The 19,133-nt window shown below is 44.8% G+C and overlaps 1 protein-coding gene across 1 annotated transcript in view; it reads left to right on the top strand.

Annotated features, from left to right (window-relative positions):
- Positions 1–19,133, top strand: part of BABAM2 (BRISC and BRCA1 A complex member 2) — a 106,037-nt gene that overhangs the window by 5,609 nt on the left and 81,295 nt on the right. The window contains exons 3-6 of the mRNA XM_075267209.1: positions 544–620; positions 8,057–8,151; positions 11,735–11,929; positions 14,494–14,568. Coding sequence (XP_075123310.1) covers positions 544–620; positions 8,057–8,151; positions 11,735–11,929; positions 14,494–14,568 — 442 coding nt within the window. The remainder of the gene's footprint in view (positions 1–543; positions 621–8,056; positions 8,152–11,734; positions 11,930–14,493; positions 14,569–19,133) is intronic.

Here is a 19,133-nt window from a genome sequence, read left to right as displayed (position 1 = left end):
TTTTCCTCAGAATGATGACATCTACCAGCAGGACAATGCGATGTGTCATAAAGCTCACAGTGTACGTGTGTGGTTCGAGGAGCACCAGGATGAGTTTACTGTACCCCCCTTGGCCAGCAAATTCCCCGGACTTGAACCCAATCGAGAATCTGTGGGACCACCTCGATTGGGTTGTTCGCGCCATAGACGCTCAACCGCATAACCTAGCGCAGCTGGCCACGGCACTGGAGTTGGCATGGCTCAACATCCCAGTGACATCAACACAACATCCCCTCTCTTCCTGCACGTCTCACAGCGGTCCGCTCTGCCAAAGGTGGTTATTTTGGATTTTGACAGGTGGTCACATTAATGTGACTGGACTGTGTAGTTGCACAGCTCGTTGCAGTGGTAGCCATCTTTCATTCTCCTTGTAGATGAGGAGACCTCAGATCTCCGGGCAGGTAGGGTGGGGAGTAGATTGTGAGATCTTCTTTACCTCGTGTCTTGGTGGTGGTTGTCCTTGGTCATTTTGCAGTCACTGAATTTGTCTTTTTATCCTTTCAGATGCACCTCCCTGACCCCTGGACCCAGCTGTGATCGCTTCAAACTGCACATACCATATGCCGGGGAGACCCTGAAATGTAAGTATCTGCTTATGGGGTTATAATATGGGGTCAATCTCCTGCTCCAGCATTAATACGGTCAATAGTCAGGACCTGAAATTGAACATGCTGACAGGAAGAGCAGCAGAGATGCAGATACAGGAGAGCAGGTCTCATCTAGTAAAGTTATCTACACATAAGAGAGACAGACATGTCCTAAGCTCTGCAGCTGCTCTGCTCTCCTGGATGAGCTTGTCAGGCCTGCTACATGTAGTCAGATGGTAATGATAAGTGTCCTGGTGGGTTTGATGGCTGAGACCCCCTCCAGTCACTCCTCTGCTGCACTAATTCTTATTGGTTGATTGCACAGTAGAGTCACTTTGTACACAAGGACCAGGGACATGGTACGGAGCTACCGAGAGTGTGTGAGTACAGCGTTGGGCATGATAGAGGGATATTCTGAGAACGAACCAAATGAACAGCAGAGGGCACCATAACAAGCCTGCACATGTCACTCATGTCAGTGTGGACGAGAGTAGGTGGGAATTACTGCGGCCAATTAATTGACCCTGCTAATGCAGCTACAGTCCTATGAAAAAGTTTGGGCACCCCTATTAATCTTAATCATTTTTAGTTCTAAATATTTTGGTGTTTGCAGCAGCCATTTCAGTTTGATACATCTAATAACTGATGGACACAGTAATATTTCAAGATTGAAATGAGGTTTATTGTACTAACAGAAAATGCGCAATATGCATTAAACCAAAATTTGACCGGTGCAAAAATATGGGCACCTCAACAGAAAAGTGACATTAATATTTAGTACATCCTCCTTTTGCAAAGATAACAGCTTCTAGTCGCTTCCTGTAGCTTTTAATCAGTTCCTGGATCCTGGCTGAAGGTATTTTGGACCATTTCTTTCTACAAAACAATTCAAGTTCAGTTAAGTTTGATGGTCGCCGAGCATGGACAGCCCGCTCTCAAATGATCTGAAAACAAAGATTGTTCAACATAGTTGTTCAGGGGAAGGATACAAAACGTTGTCTCAGAGATTTAACCTGTCAGTTTCCACTGTGAGGAACATAGTAAGGAAATGGAAGACCACAGGGACAGTTCTTGTTAAGCCCAGAAGTGGCAGGCCAAGAAAAATATCAGAAAGGCAGAGAAGAAGAATGGTGAGAACAGTCAAGGACAATCCACAGACCACCTCCAAAGAGCTGCAGCATCATCTTGCTGCAGATGGTGTCACTGTGCATCAGTCAGCAATACAGCGCACTTTGCACAAGGAGAAGCTGTATGGGAGAGTGATGAGAAAGAAGCCGTTTCTGCACGTACGCCACAAATAGAGTTGCCTGAGGTATGAAAAAGCATATTTGGACAAGGCAGCTTCATTTTGGAAACAAAAATTGAGTTGTTTGGTTATAAAAAAAGGCGTTATGCATGGCGTCCAAAAAGAAACAGCATTCCAAGAAAAACACATGCTACCCACTGTAAAATTTGGTGGAGGTTCCATCATGCTTTGGGGCTGTGTGGCCAATGCCGGCATCGGGAATCTTGTTAAAGTTGAGAGTCGCATGGATTCCACTCAGTATCAGCAGATTCTTGAGAATAATGTTCAAGAATCAGTGACGAAGTTGAAGTTACGCCGGGAATGAATATTTCAGCAAGACAATGATCCAAAACACCGCTCCAAATCCTCAGGCATTCATGCAGAGGAACAATTACAATGTTCTGGAATGGCCATCCCAGTCCCCAGACCTGAATATCATTGAACATCTGTGGGATGATTTGAAGCGGGCTGTCCATGCTCGGCGACCATCTAACTTAACTGAACTTGAATTGTTTGTCCAAAATACCTTTATCCAGGATCCAGGAACTGATTAAAAGCTACAGGAAGCGACTAGAGGCTGTTATCTTTGCAAAAGGAGGATCTACTAAATATTAATGTCACTTTTCTGTTGAGGTGCCCATACTTTTGCACCGGTCAAATTTTGGTTTAATGCATATTGCACATTTTCTGTTAGTACAATAAACCTCATTTCAATCCTGAAATATTACTGTGTCCATCAGTTATTAGATATATCAAACTGAAATGGCTGTTGCAAATACCAAAATATTTAGAACTAAAAATGATTAAGATTAATAGGGGTGCCCAAACTTTTTCATAGGACTGTATATGAGAGATCACTGCAGCAGTTTCCTTCCTTTCCTTCCTTTCCCTCCCTCCCTTCCTTTCCTTCCCTTCCTTCCTTCCTTCCTTCCTTCCTTCCTTCCTTCCTTCCTTCCTTCCTTCCTTCCTTCCTTTCCTTTCCTTCCTTCCTTTCCTTCCTTCCTTCCTCGTTTCCTTCCTCCCTCTCTTCCCTTCCCTGTGTCAGCTGTAGAAGGTATTACTGTGGCCATTTACTTCATCCCTGCAGTTATCAGCTTTAGGACTAGTTCACGCAGTTTTTTGGCAGTGGATTTGGACATAGAATCTGCCTCAAAAACGGCTCCCATTGATTTCACTGGGAGCCGCTCGCTTTTTTTTTTTTCCGTAAGCTAGTAGCGGAAAAAAGAAGCGACACGCCCTACCTTGCTGCGGATTGTGCAGCTAAATCTGCCGCGGTGTCCGCGGCTCGAGCCACGCTCCAGTGTAGGCCCATTCATTCCGGTCTACACAGGAGCAGGATGCCGCAACGGATTGCCAATGCTGCATCGGCAATATGTCGTGGCGAGCGGCGCTGAATGTTCACACGGCAGAGAAGGTTTTCGTGACCTTTTCCTCTGTCAACATTCCCTTAGAAGGTACATCTAGGTATATCTGTAGCTATTTACTTCTTCCCTTCTGATGTCAGCTGCTGCCCTTTACTACCTTCCTGTGATCACAGCAGCAATGGCATGGCTTCCAGTAGTGAGCTAGTAAGGTTGTATCTTTCTGTAAATTGGGGTCCCAGAAATTGATCCCCCCCCCCCAGCAGATGTTTATGGTCTATCCCGCGGATATGCTATACATGTCTGTGCTTGACCAACGCAAATACTTATACATTCCCTCTGCCATTTCCCTGGTCCGGGGAGAAATAGAAAGAGCAATCATGTGTTTGTGTGTCGGCTCTCGGTTGGTCTTTTCCTGCCAGCGCCCCGCTGAATATCAGAATGTCGCAGCAGCAGCGGGCTTTGTTGTAGAGCAGGAGAGCGGATTAGCGCATTGTCCAGGGTAATTAGCATTGGCATTGGTAATTTGCATGTAGTCTGGTCTAATTAGCATGTTACCTGCCTCCAACATGGAGCCTTTCCTGCGTGACGGTGGGAGATGGCGGTAGGGCGGGATTTTTCCAGTTTATTTAAAGCCGATGACAGAGGTGACGGGACCTCATTCATGTTAATACTACACAATGTCATGTTCTCTGGAATCTAATGTAAGGCCGGCCTCCTGTGATGCCCTTGTGTTCTGGCAGCACCGATCTCTGCGGCTAAACTTAGTGTGTCCAAGAATAGCTGTAATAACCAGGCACACAATAAGCGTACTATTAACCAGCTGCGCTTGACATTTTTGCCTTTCCCGGTGAGCTCTGCTTCCTGGTAAATGCCACTTTCTCTATTTAGCTTTGTGTGTAGATTATCAGTCGCTGCACTGAATGCTACTCCCACTGCTCACTGCACGTCTGTTTACAAGAACCTCAGGAGTATTCATCCTGACTTCCTGCACAGCATCACTCATTGTACTATGAAATATTCTGCAATTATAGCATCATTATAGTAAAAGTGTACATATATTACATTACTGTCCTGATCCTGAGTTACAACCGTTATTATACTCCAGAGCTGCACTCACTATTCTGCTGGTACAGTCACTGTGTACATACATTACATTACTTATCCTGTACTAATCCTGAGTTACATCCGGTATTATACTCCAGAGCTGCGCTCACTATTCTGCTGGTACAGTCACTGTGTACATACATTACATTACTTATCCTGTATTATACTCCAGAGCTGCGCTCACTATTCTGCTGGTGCAGTCACTGTGTACATACATTACATTACTTATCCTGTACTAATCCTGAGTTACATCCTGTATTATACTCCAGAGCTGCACTCACTATTCTGCTGGTACAGTCACTGTGTACATACATTACTTATCCTGTATTATACTCCAGAGCTGCGCTCACTATTCTGCTGGTACAGTCACTGTGTACATACATTACATTACTTATCCTGTACTGATCCTGAGTTACATCTTGTATTATACTCCAGAGCTGCGCTCACTATTCTGCTGGTGCAGTCACTGTGTACATACATTACATTACTTATCCTGTATTATACTCCAGAGCTGCGCTCACTAATCTGCTGGTGCAGTCACTGTGTACATACATTACATTACTTATCCTGTACTGATCCTGAGTTACATCCTGTATTATACTCCAGAGCTGCGCTCACTATTCCCCTGGTGCAGTCACTGTGTACATACATTACATTACTTATCCTGTACTGATCCTGAGTTACATCTTGTATTATACTCCAGAGCTGCGCTCACTATTCCCCTGGTGCAGTCACTGTGTACATACATTACATTACTTATCCTGTACTGATCCTGAGTTACATCCTGTATTATACTCCAGAGCTGTGCACAATAAAGATGGAGCGGCTCAGGCTAATAGTCCAGTAACCTTTACAGGGAGTCACTGTTGTTATCTGGTTCCTCCTCAGCTACTTGCTGTATATTTGTCATGTTGTATTAGCTCCTGATGCTTTGCTGTATGGCCCGTCATGCGGACTCCTTAGAGAATATCGCCTGGCTAGGACATATGGGGTTGCCATATACTGCAATGGAAAGGACAAGTGACAACTGCAGTGACTGGTTCATGTTTGGGGCTGTGGTTGTCATGTTCTAGTCACTGATGTCCAGGACCAATATCTCTATATAAAGCACAGTGGTGAATTTTGCTGGTTCACCTTGTAGATATCGTCTTCCACCATCGGTTGGTGCTGTATCCCGTGTGCCGGTGTCTCCGGCTGTGCGTGCGGTCAGACCTGTCACGTTCGTCCGCCGCTTCCTTTGCGGTTTTCTTGCACTCTAACGCTCGCTCTCTTGCCGCACTGACATGGTGGTATTTTTAGCTGTATCGGCCACACTTTGCTATGGGGAGGGGGAGACGTATCTTCATCTGATCATCCACAGGAAGTTTCTGCTGCAGCTCAGCTCCGCCACAGCACATGTTATCTCTCTGCTGCACCGAAACTTCAGGAGGAACGACAGATTTGGCTGAAGAGGAGAAGACTGATAGCACCGGAGGAAATGTTCACTTGTGCGATGTTTCTGTCGATAACAAAATTACTCTGTAAAATCTTCATGGGATGTGATGACGCCTCCCTTGAGTCCCCTATGCCAGGACCTCTTTTTCTGTCCCCCATGATGATATTTCTCTTGCTAGCCCCAAGGCAATGCTGTCCTTGCTAGCCCCATGTCGGTGCCTCTCTTACTGCCCCCGCAGTGATCTCTCTGCTGCCACCTCCATTGTGTTGCCCCTCTTCCTGCCTCCTTGTCACCTTCTCTCTTGCTGCTGCCATAGCAGTGCTACGGTTGCTGTCTTTATGGTGCTGCGTCGTCTCTATGGTGTTACCTTCTTTGAGGCCCCTATGCCAGCACTTCTCTTGCTATTCCACATGATGGCGCCCTCCTTGCTAACCCAGATAACAGTGCTTAACTTGGTAACACCGATGGAGCTTCCTCCATGACAGTGTTGTCCGTAGTAACTCCTTGTCGGTGCCTCTCTTTATGTCGCTATGCCAGTACTTCACTTACCATCCCCCATGTCGGTGCCTCTCTTTATGTCGCTATGCCAGTACTTCACTTACCAACCCCCATGTTGGTGCCTCCCTTTAGGTCACTATGCCAGTACTTCACTTACCAACCCCCATGTTGGTGCCTCCCTTTAGGTCGCTATGCCAGTACGTCACTTACCATCCCCCATGTTGGTGCCTCCCTTTAGGCCGCCATGCCAGTACTTCTCTTGCCAGCCCCCATGTCGGTGCCTTTCTTTAGGCCGCGATGCCAGTACCTCTTTTGCCAACCCCCATCTCTGTGCCTTCTTTGTTACCTCCACAGCGTGCCCCCCACTTACTCCCACAGCAATGCCACCATTATGTTGGTGCCTCCCTCGCTAGTCCCCCATAGTGACACCCATGCCATTCCTACTAGCGCCCCCATGTCTTGTGTCTTATATATTTGGTGCAGGCCGTGCTTTGGGTTGCCTGCAGTGGTTCGTTTATTCTACATCCTGTGAAGAGCAAGGAAATTACAAAAATATCCGTGGTCAGAAAAACCATTGTAGCAGAATTCAGCTGAATAAGGTAAAGGGAGAGAGGAGCGAGGAGTTCAGGACATTAACCTATACACTGCTGGTTCAGAATGATTGGCTGTGAGTGCCGGACATTCACCTGCTATGCTCCACCATTCCCTTTGTTCATTTTTCCTTTATGTTGGCGCTCAGACAATTGCTCCCATCATTGCAAATACTGGGCACAAATCCAAGATAAATTCTTACTTATAGAGAGATCCCTTGTAGGGCGCTGCCCTGGTCTACCCGGTAAGGGGCCGCTCCTTTTATACATGCAGCGCAATAGAAACGGCTTTCCCCAAAATGAAAACATGCAAAATGCAAATACGACAGTGAACCAAAACCTCTACTGTGCAAAGAACCTTCATGCACTAGTCCCATAGATAATACAGCATATAGAATCCCTAAAGGCTTGCTCCCCTTGGGGAAACCACTACTTGCTTCCTGGGTTTCTTGACAATAAGCCAGTTGCAAAGTGTCCCCCTGCTGGGACCCCCAGGGATCTGCTGTAATCTACGGGGAAGCCTAGAAGGAAGTGTTATATTACTCTGCAGCGCCACAGCAGGAGAAACAAAGTATTGCAGTGTCCATTCACATCAATGGGTTGTCTTTCTAATACAGGACAGGTCCTCCAGAAGAAGAAATTAGAGTATGTATTATCAATGTCAGATTCATGGGGGTCCGACTCCTGACACCCTTATGGATCTGTAGGACGCAGCAGCTGTGTTTTTGTGATCGGCATTTGTACATTACAGTCCGTGTAACGTCATGTTGATCTATCATGTAGCTTCTTTGCAGCTCAGTTCCCTTTATATGAATGGGATTGAGCTGCAATTCCCAGCACAGCCACTATACAATGTGCGGCGCTGTGTGGTCATTAGTGAAGAGGCCGAGCACTTGAGAGCTGATCTGTGTCGGACCCCTGGCGATCTGATATTGATGATTTACCCTTAGGACAGATTTTCAGGATCCTAGAATCCCTCAGAATACCCTAATACCCCGAGAGGGGGCTTTGTAAGCAGGACGGCCCCTTTAATGGTCTTTACATTGAGTCAGCGGGGGAGGTTTTGGCTCTGCTGGACATTCTGCAGCTTTGTTTCCTACTTTCTAAGTCTGTCATTTCTGCTGATGTTCTGTATGTATATATGTATATTATAGGGGACATCCTCTTCAATGCACAGTACCCAGAATTACCTCCTGATTTCATCTTTGGGGAAGATGTTGAATTTTTGCCTGAACCATCCGCCCTCCCGGTAAGTTTTAAAGACACTCTGACTTCTCATTAAAGGGATTTTACAGGAATGAAAGGGAAACCCTGACCTCTGCATATGTGATAACACTGTGTGACTTAGCAGGACGGTAAAGGTGCATTTTCTGCCTTCTATTCTATATGCCTTCTGCCTCTCATTGAATTGAGTGGGATCGGATTTCAGGCAGAATTTGAGGCGGATTCCATGTCATATTCTGTGCCACATTCTTACATGAGAACACCCCTAACGGATTTTTTTTATCTAGATTGTGAGCCCCATATAGGGGCTACATTCTTCCTATCAGTATGTCTTTGTAGTATGGGAGGAAATCCACACAAACATGGGGAGAAGATACAAACTCCTTGCAGATGTTGTCCATGGCAAGATTCGAACCAAGAACTCCCAACACTGCAAGGTTGCAGCACTAACCACTGAGCCATTGTGTTGCCCCATTTTGCAGGTGGATTTTGACGTGGAATCCGCCTCAAAATCCGCCTGCAAAAATGTCTGCCATCCATTTCAATGGGAGTCCCTCGCGCTTTTTTTTTTTTCCCGCTAGTGATTTTTTTTCAGAAGCGAGAAAAAGAAGCGACATGCCCTGTCTTTCCGCTGAGTCAGCTGCGACGTCCGCGGGTCAGAACTCCCTCCTGATTAGGTCCATTCATTGGGGGGCCAGTGCAGCGGCATCCCCTTGCGGCTAGCGACACGGAGAGGGTATGTGTGAACATACCCTGACTGTACTGATTGCTCAGCAACGGCGGGGGCTAGAGAAAAAAGTCCAACTGTGCCGGAATCAGTGGAGGGGCGGCTACTGAAGGATGAAAAGAGCTCGATAAGGTGGAGTAAGTGTCGTTTTATTGTCTGCTCAATAAGCATCTATACACAGACATTGTTTTTGTGCCCTACATATTAATTGGCGTTATAAGCAAATATCAGGAGGGGTTAATAGGGAGTGTCGTTGTATATACACGTTAGTGTTTCCTGTACTCGCTCCTCGCACCCCGCAGCACATCCTCATTACCCCTTAGGCTTGTGCCAGTAAATTCAGAGGAAAATGAGACTGAAAGTTATTTCCTGGTGCAGTTACCAGTGATAAAGTGCACTCACAGAGCACGTGAGAGGCCAAGGTTACTAATAGCCATAGTCGCAGACAGATAATCCTTACAGCCATATTACAGCAGCCGGTGGCTGTTGTCTTCTTGATTCTTAAAGCCATAGTGCGGGCACCGCAATTTCGCGCATGCGCCGTACGTTCGGCAATCTTCACCGAACAGAGCGTACTGCGCAGGCGTCCGACAGTACGCTGAAGAAGGAAGGGGAGGACACCGAAGACCAGAGAGGCGGCGCTGCGGTCGGTTTTCGAGCTGCATTGGGGACGCCCCCATCGCTGCGAGAGAACTAATTAGCATACCGGTACAAACCGGTATTTTGAACGAATGGCGCGGCGGAGAGCACTTCCACAGGTAGGAGACGAATAGCCTTTCTAAAGGCTATTCCGACGTGTTACCTAGAAAAAAATGTGTTTTAATGGTAGAATCCCTTTAAACAGTCCACTGACATTAATGTGACCACCTGTCAAAATCCAGAATAACCACCTTTGGCAGAGCGGACCACTGCGAGACGTGCAGGAAGAGAGGGGAAGTTGTGATGATGTCACTCGGATGTTGAGCCCTGCCGACTCCAGTGCCGTGGCCAGCTGCGCTAGGTTACGCGGTTGAGCATCCATGGCGTGAACAACCCAATCGAGGTGGTCCATCAGATTCTCGATTGGGTTCAAGTCCAGGGAATTTGCTGGCCAAGGGAGTACGGTAAACTCATCCTGGTGCTCCTCGAACTACACACGTACACTGCGAGCTTTATGACACGTCGCATTGTCCTGCTGGTAGACGCCATCATCCTGAGGAAAAACAATTTACCTGTAGGAGTGAACATGGTCCGCAAGGATAGATGCATACTTGTCCTGATCCATCGTGCCTTCCACAATGATGAGTGCACCAAGATGGCTGATGACACGTGCCTTCTGCCATTGGTTATTTAATGTTGACGTCAAAAGCAGGCGGTGGTCACATTAATAGGACTGGACTGTGTATTTGCCTGCACCATATGTCAAACGCCACCCATTTATTTTGTTTCCTGCTCCTTACACCGGCAGGGGCACGCAGTCATGGGGCAAATAAGAGCCAAAATGAAACTTGAGGCATCTTTACACTAAGTGTTAGTTTATCATTACAGCTCCCTTAAAGGGGTGGCCATGTTGGGCTGGGCCCTCCAGAGCAAGAGCCACACTTGGCAGCATCGCCTATCAACCCAAATGTATGATATTCCCCCTACAATATTAATATCAGAGGTAAGATATTGTGGACAGCTCATAGACTATAAGAGGTCGGGTTCCCTTTAAGAGATGGGAGCAGGCAGTTTCCGTATTTACGGTATATATCCCCCTCAGTGATGTGGGCAATGTACTATGTCCTCATCAGTTGAGGTTAATGACTCTCTGGCCCGCGTGACTCATGGCCTGATGACATCACTGGTACATGACTCACCCCTTGTGTAATTGTGATAGCACTTACTGAGAACACAAGCAGCACTACTACAAATAGACAGATGTCACTGTGACGTGCGCGTCCCCGGCTGCAGGAAATGGCACTTTATCATCTGAATGGAAAGAGAGTTTGCCATTCTTCAATACATTCCAGGCTTTCTAAGCAGTTACACCCCCAGCGCCTGTCACTAGCTGCATGGAAGAGATTGTGAACCCACTCACTCATTTCCGTAACATCCACCCCGTACACTGACAGCCCCAAATCCCTCCATAGAAGACTGAATCACTGAAGTTTCATCATCAAGATCGAACATTGTTTAGGAATCTGCACTAAATAGTTATCATCCCACAACATGCCATAGATCTGCAGCCACCATGAAAACTTACATCTGGCTGCACCGAATGTTATAGCGTAAGAATGTGGTAGAGAATAAGTTTATTACATGTCATCTGTAAATTCTTAATATATCTCTCTTATCATAAGTCTGGAATCCCTGCCTATTCACTTGTGAGAAACATCCCCCATGTGCAAGACTATGACTACTATAATACTGCCCTCTATATGCAAGACTGTGACTACTATAATACTGCTCCTATGTACAAGAATATAACTACTATAATACTGCCCCCTATGTACAAGAATATAACTACTATAATACTGCCCTCTATATGCAAGACAATGACTGCTATAATACTGCTCCTATGTACAAGAATATAACTACTATAATACTACTCCTATGTACAAGAATATAACTACTATAATACTGCTCCTATGTACAAGAATATAACTAATATAATACTGCTCCTATGTACAAGAATATAACTACTATAATACTGCTCCTATGTACAAGAATATAACTAATATAATACTGCTCCTATGTACAAGAATATAACTACTATAATACTGCCACTCTGTACAGTAATATAACTTCTATAATGCTGCCCCCTGTTGATAATACCTTCTAGTGTTTTTATTACACCATATACAGTAGTTTACATGATTATGTTTCGAATCACTGACTTCCTTTATGTTTCTGACCCCAGAGTCTTGCGGAGTGGGATCCCTCGGACTCGGAGTGCCTCTTGCAGGTGGTGAAGGAGCTGGTCCAGCAGTATCACCAGTATCAGTGCAGCCGCCTGAATGAAAGTTCCCGCCTCATGTTTGAGTATCAGACATTGCTGGAAGAGCCTCAGTACGGGGAGAACATGGAGATCTACGCCGGGAAGAAGAACAATTGGGTAAGAAGAAAGTGAAATCTGTTGTTATGGGCAGTTTCTTTATATTTTCAGTTGCACCGTTTTTGTGGGGTTTTTTTGTTTGGTTTTTTTGGGTGGGGGGGTTTAATGTTTTTAGCCGCACTAGGGGTCTTGACCATAGGATTGCCTGGTTTCTGTAATATACTCTTCTGCTTTAGCATTGTAGTGTATTATGCCTGCTTTGGGCCTAGTGTGCACCTTCAGTTCCAGACCTTGGGACGTTCTTTATGATTTTTCTTAAATTCAGGGTTAATCACTTTACCAACGTATATCCGGTCACATATGAGCCCCCAGACCCTCTATGGTCCGCTCCTCTAGCATTCAGCAGGGATATGTTTGCAGCTGATACAGTAACACACATGAAATGTCCTTCTTGGCTTCCTGTAACTATTATGGATCCAGTCACTCAGGATAGAAGAGATTGTAGGAAGAGGAAGTGTCCGTGACTCCTGCAGAGCCGTCTCGGGATTCACATCTCAGGGGTTTTCCTTTAAGGCCGACGTCCCGTCAAGGAAGTAATTTTCTCTTTTCATATGTGTGTAATATATTTCCCGCCATGTTTTGCAATCCATGATGGGAGGCGCTGTACCTGCAACTTCCTGCTCTTCATCTTTACTGACTGCACATGATAAGGAAGTGATAGTCATTAGATTTCTCCTATAAGGGTTCCCCTAGAGATAGGTAAATAAGGCTTAAAGGGGTTTATCATCAGTAAAATGGATAGAGATTTTACAATAACTTTTACATTAAAAAATAAGTTTCCGTATAATTGCCTTGTTGTAGTGCCCCCTGGTGTTCAAAATGTACTGCTCTGTGCATGCTATTCTAGATTATGGGGCTAACGTCCATCCTTAGGGTGAATTCACACTGAGTAAACGCTAGCTTATTCTGAACGTAAAACACGTTCAGAATAAGCGGCGTCTAAAGCAGCTCCATTCATTTCTATGGGAGCGGGGATACGAGCGCTCCCCATAGAAATGAATGGGCTGCTTCTTTCACTCCGTGCAGTCCCATTGAAGTGAATGGGGAGTGCCGACGTATACGGCAAGCTCTGCTCATGCCGGAGCGTACACGCCGGCACTCCCCATTCACTTCAATGGGACTGCACGGAGTGAAAGAAGCAGCCCATTCATTTCTATGGGGAGCGCTCGTATCCCCGCTCCCATAGAAATGAATGGAGCTGCTTTAGACGCCGCTTATTCTGAACGTGTTTTACGTTCAGAATAAGCTAGCGTTTACTCAGTGTGAATGCACCCTTAGGGAGAGACCACCTTCTCAGGCGTGTGGAGACTTATACAGCCATAGTTGCTCCACTGCAAGGGAACATGGGAAGAATATGCAAAGCTGTCTCCCAAGATGCAAACAGGGAGACAGTGCCTCTGTTATGCTGCCCTCTATGGGAAGCACCCTGAACATCATGCCCGACTTTCCCAGAAGTCTTTACTGCATAATGTGAGGTTCTAACCAAATCAATTTCTCAGCTACGGACGGCACCGTTTCTGTCTGGTTGGACTTCAACTATGGCTGTCTAAGTCTCCACACTCCTGAGAAGATGGTCTCTCCCTGAGGATGGACGTTATCCCCATAATCTGGTCTCTCAGCCTCTCACTTCTACCAAATCAGTTCTCTCTAGGCTGCGCTGATGAAGTCCAACCAGACAGAAACGGTGCCGTCCGTAGCTGAGAAATTGATTTGTTTATAACTCCGCATTATGCAGTAAAGACTTCTGGGAAAGTCGGGCATGATGTTCAGGGTGCTTCCCATAGAGGGCGGCATAACAGAGGCACTGTCTCCCTGTTTACATCTTGGGAGACAGATTTGCATATTCTTCCCATGCTATTCTAGTGACGCTCTTTTTTTATGCACACGCTGCACCCCATGCTGGCCTTATACACTGCTTGTCAGAGACAATGTCCAGCCTAGATGATGTCCTTGCTTCTATGAAAGAAGATACAGCAGAAGCTGTACTGTATTCTATTGGCCATGTGTAACTTACAGAGCCTCAGAACTATAACGTGTCACCTAACTCCATGTATACATCTAAGTTATCAAAAGCTGGATGTCAAACAATATGGCCAATAGTCTTTGTCCAGCCTAGATGATATCCTTGCTTATATCAAAGAAGAGACAGCAGAAGCTGTACTGCAGTCTCTGTATTCATGTGTGACTTACAGAACCTCAGAACTACCGTATAAAGTGTCGCCCAACTCCATGTCTACATCTAAGATTCCATCCATTATAGCCGATAGTCTGTGTCCAGCCTAAATGATATCCCTGCTTCTTTCACTGAGGATACAGCAGAAGCTGTACTGTATCACCCTGGGACCTCAGAGGCAAGATCAGGATGATAAGAACTCGCCAATCTTTCTCCAAGAGATCTCAAAAAATGTAATAACAACCAATATGGCCGCCACTCCAGCACCTGCAGGGGCTGCCCAACAATTTTAGGAGAAAATGGCTGAGGTTCCACCCCCCCTATAATAGTTTCAGTCCTGGTGATGACTTCATTTCAGTCCCTGACCTTGTCTCCTTTTTTTGCCTTACAGACCGGGGAGTTTTCCGCCCGATTCCTCTTAAAGCTACCCGTGGACTTTAGTAACATCCCCATCTACCTGCTGAAGGTAAACTCGCTATAATGTGTGCCGCAAATGGGCCAACTATAACAGTCATTGGGGATATTTACTAGTCAAATTTTGCCAAGAAAGTTACGTTTATCAAGTCTTTTACACACTTATTTTGCAACTACTTATACAAAGGGGTGTGGCTTCTCTAAAAACAAAGGCACGGCTTGCTAGTCTGATATGTGCTCATTGTGTAGTTACTGTATGGCAGCATTTTTGATGTTCAGTATTATATAATGAGGCCTTTAAAGCATTGATGTAGTAATAGTGATATTACATATGGACTGCTTGCTTGTATTTAGTCACTGTATGGCGGTACTGCAGGGGCTAGTGATATTATTTACACACACATAGGCAGTATTATGTAGTTGCTATATGGTGTCATTATTTGACTTTAACCCCTTAGCGACCCTTGACGTAACTGTACATCATGGGTCGCATGGGGATGTATGGAGCGAGCTCACACGCTGAGCTCGCTCCATACACGGCAGATGCCGGCTGTATAATACAGCCAGGACCTGCCAATAACAGCAGCGGTCGGTGCCCGAGCCGATCGCTGCTGTTAACCCTTTACACACTGCGGTCAAACGCGACCGCAGCGTGTAAACAGCGCAGGCGGCATGGGCGCCGCCATGTTTCCCCGATTGCCGCCCTCCTGAACGTCACATGAGGGCGGTGATCGGTTGCTATTGAAGGCTTCCAGGCTTGTCTCTGCACTAGATCTATTAGACGATGCCAGAGGCAGCCTCTAATAGAAGTGCTGGGATTTTGCTATTCACTGCAATACTGTAGTATTGCAGTGAATAGTATGGGCGATCAGACCCCCTAGGTTTCAAGGTACCTAAGGGGTCTGATCATAAATGTAACAGAAGAAAAAAAAAAGTTTTTAAAAGTATTAAAAAAATATAAAAGTTCAAATCACCCCCCTTTCCCTAGATTAGCTATAAAAGTAATTAAAGAACATTAAACATAAACATATTAGGTATCCCCGCGCTCCAAAATGCCCGAACTATTAGAATATTAAAACATTTATCCCGTACTGCGAACAACGTAGCGGCAAAAAAAATAAAAACAGCCAAAAAGCGTTTTTTTTAACACTTTGCCTCTTATAAAAAATTGAATAAAAAGTGATCAAACCATCAGATCTTTCCCCAAATGGTATCAGTAGAAACGTCATCTTGTCCCGCATAAAAAGACACCACAACCAGCTCCATACATGGAAATATGAAAAAGTTACAGGTGTTAGAACATGATGACACAAATTTTTTTTTCTATTTTGCAAAGTTTATCATTTTTTTAAAAGTATCAAAACATTTCAAATACTATATAAATTTGGTATCACCGCGTTCGTACTGACACGTAGAACACAGGTAACATGTCATTTGTACCAAACAGTGAACGCTGTAAAAATTAAACCCATAAGAAAATGACGCAAATGCATTTTTTCTCCAATTGCACCTCATTCTGAATTTTTTTCCAGCTTCCCAGTACATTGCACAGCATATTGAATGGTGCCATTACAAAGTACAATTTGTCCCGCAAACAATAAGCCATCATGTGACTCTGTGAACTGAAAAATGAAAAAGTTATGGCTCTTGAAATGTGAGGAGGGAAAAACGAAAATGCGAAACCAAAAAATGGCCTGGTCCTTAAGGGGTTAAAATTGTAAAATTGAGTTTTCTAACCTATATGTAACAGTATTATTGCTTTATAGTGTTATGACATTGTCACTGTATGGCAGAACAGTAATATTACATGTGCACTGTATGGTCGTACTATTTAGTCACAGTATGGCAGTATTTTTTATTTTTAGCATTACCTTTTATAGCCTTTGTGTAGTAATAGTGATGTCACGTCTGCACTGTATGGTCGTACTATTTAGTCATTGTATGGCAGTATTTTTTGTTTTCAGCTTTACCTTATAGCCTCTGTGTAGTAATAGCGATATCACGTCTGCACTGTATAGTGGTATTTTTTAGTCACTGTATGGCAGTGTTTTTTATTTTCAGCATTACCTTACAGTCTCTACGTAGTAATAGCGATATCACGTGTGCACTGTATAGTGGTATTTTGTAGTCACTATATGGCAGTATTTTTTATTTTCAGCATTACTTTACAGTCTCTATGTAGTAATAGCAATATCACGTGTGCACTGTATGGTGGTACTTTTTAGTCACTATATGGCAGTATTTTTTATTGTCTGTATTATATAATAGAACCTTTTAAGCCTCTATGTATTAATAGTGGTATTAGAGGTTTAGGTGATGTCTATTTTATTTCCCAGCTCTACTGTGAATGGCAGCCCTCTTGGTCAGGGGGTGTCCGCTCACACAGCCCCCTCCAGTTAACACTTTACTTTCTGGAGTCACATGTCTTCATACAATAATACCCGAACTTAAATCTCTGACCTTGGAAAGTTTGTGTATGATGTACCGGTAGTTGGGTGTGCAGCCGAGTGTGCACCGTGCAGACTCCAGACTACCCTGAGGAGTGCAGGATCTTGTGTCTCTCCGCAGCGCAGGCACACCCTGGGATTTCCAATCCGTATCGGTGCTGGCAGTGCACACGGTTATCACGCGGAGCAGACTGGTGCACGTGATTCATCCCAGTCTGTGTGTGCACTGGGACCAGATCGCTCACTCCCTCCTTATGGGACACTCTTTGGTTTGGGGCATTTTGCCCAATTGCTTTTGTCTAGACATTATGCTAAAGGCAAATGAGTTCCTCCTGTTTCCCGCGCCGTCTCTCCTGGTGACAGCCGGATTCACTCTTGTCTGTTTCCTGTCTTCATTTAACTAGTTGTGAAAGCCATCCATGTACAGTACAGTATATCAGACGGGGGTGGCGGGATATACATACATATATATATATATATATATATATATATATATATATATATATATATATATATACATGTACACAGCGGATCAGGTGGAGGAATGCATCTGACTACAAGTCATTGTTCTGCAGAAGTACAGAGAATAATCTATAGGTGATATGGAGGAATCTATAGGATGTCACCGCTGATCTCTAGTATATGGATAGGCTGTATTCTCAGTGATGTCACCGCTGATCTCTAGTATAGGGATAGGCTGTATTCTCAGTGATGTCACCGCTGATCTCTAATATATGGATAGGCTGTATTCTCAGTGATGTCACCGCTGATCTCTAGTATATGGATAGGCTGTATTCTCAGTGATGTCACCGCTTATCTCTAGTATACGGATAGGCTGTATTCTTAGTGATGTCACCGCTGATCTCTAGTATATGGATAGGCTGTATTCTCAGTGATGTCACCGCTTATCTCTAGTATAGGGATAGGCTGTATTCTCAGTGATGTCAGCGCTGATCTCTAGTATATGGATAGGCTGTATTCTCAGTGATGTCACCGCTTATCTCTAGTATACGGATAGGCTGTATTCTTAGTGATGTCACCGCTGATCTCTAGTATATGGATAGGCTGTATTCTCAGTGATGTCACCGCTGATCTCTAGTATATGGATAGGCTGTATTCTCAGTGATGTCACCGCTGATCTCTAGTATAGGGATAGGCTGTATTCTCAGTGATGTCACCGCTGATCTCTAATATATGGATAGGCTGTATTCTCAGTGATGTCACCGCTGATCTCTAGTATATGGATAGGCTGTATTCTCAGTGATGTCACCGCTTATCTCTAGTATACGGATAGGCTGTATTCTTAGTGATGTCACCGCTGATCTCTAGTATATGGATAGGCTGTATTCTCAGTGATGTCACCGCTTATCTCTAGTATAGGGATAGGCTGTATTCTCAGTGATGTCACCGCTGATCTCTAGTATATGGATAGGCTGTATTCTCAGTGATGTCACCGCTTATCTCTAGTATACGGATAGGCTGTATTCTTAGTGATGTCACCGCTGATCTCTAGTATATGGATAGGCTGTATTCTCAGTGATGTCACCGCTGATCTCTAGTATATGGATAGGCTGTATTCTCAGTGATGTCACCGCTGATCTCTAGTATAGGGATAGGCTGTATTCTCAGTGATGTCACCGCTTATCTCTAGTATACGGATAGGCTGTATTCTTAGTGATGTCACCGCTGATCTCTAGTATATGGATAGGCTGTATTCTCAGTGATGTCACCGCTGATCTCTAGTATAGGGATAGGCTGTATTCTTAGTGATGTCACCGCTGATCTCTAGTATAGGGATAGGCTGTATTCTCAGTGATGTCACCGCTGATCTCTAGTATAGGGATAGGCTGTATTCTTAGTGATGTCACCGCTGATCTCTAGTATAGGGATAGGCTGTATTCTCAGTGATGTCACCGCTGATCTCTAGTATATAGATAGGCTGTATTCTCAGTGATGTCACCGCTGATCTCTAGTATAGGGATAGGCTGTATTCTTAGTGATGTCACCGCTGATCTCTAGTATATAGATAGGCTGTATTCTCAGTGATGTCACCGCTGATCTCTAGTATAGGGATAGGCCGTATTCTCAGTGATGTCACCGCTTATCTCTAGTATACGGATAGGCTGTATTCTTAGTGATGTCACCGCTGATCTCTAGTATAGGGATAGGC

Source organism: Leptodactylus fuscus, chromosome 3 (genome assembly GCF_031893055.1).
Source record: "Leptodactylus fuscus isolate aLepFus1 chromosome 3, aLepFus1.hap2, whole genome shotgun sequence".
Lineage (NCBI taxonomy): Eukaryota > Metazoa > Chordata > Amphibia > Anura > Leptodactylidae > Leptodactylus > Leptodactylus fuscus.
Note: the sequence above shows the minus strand (reverse complement) of the source record. Positions and strands in the feature narration are given on the sequence as shown.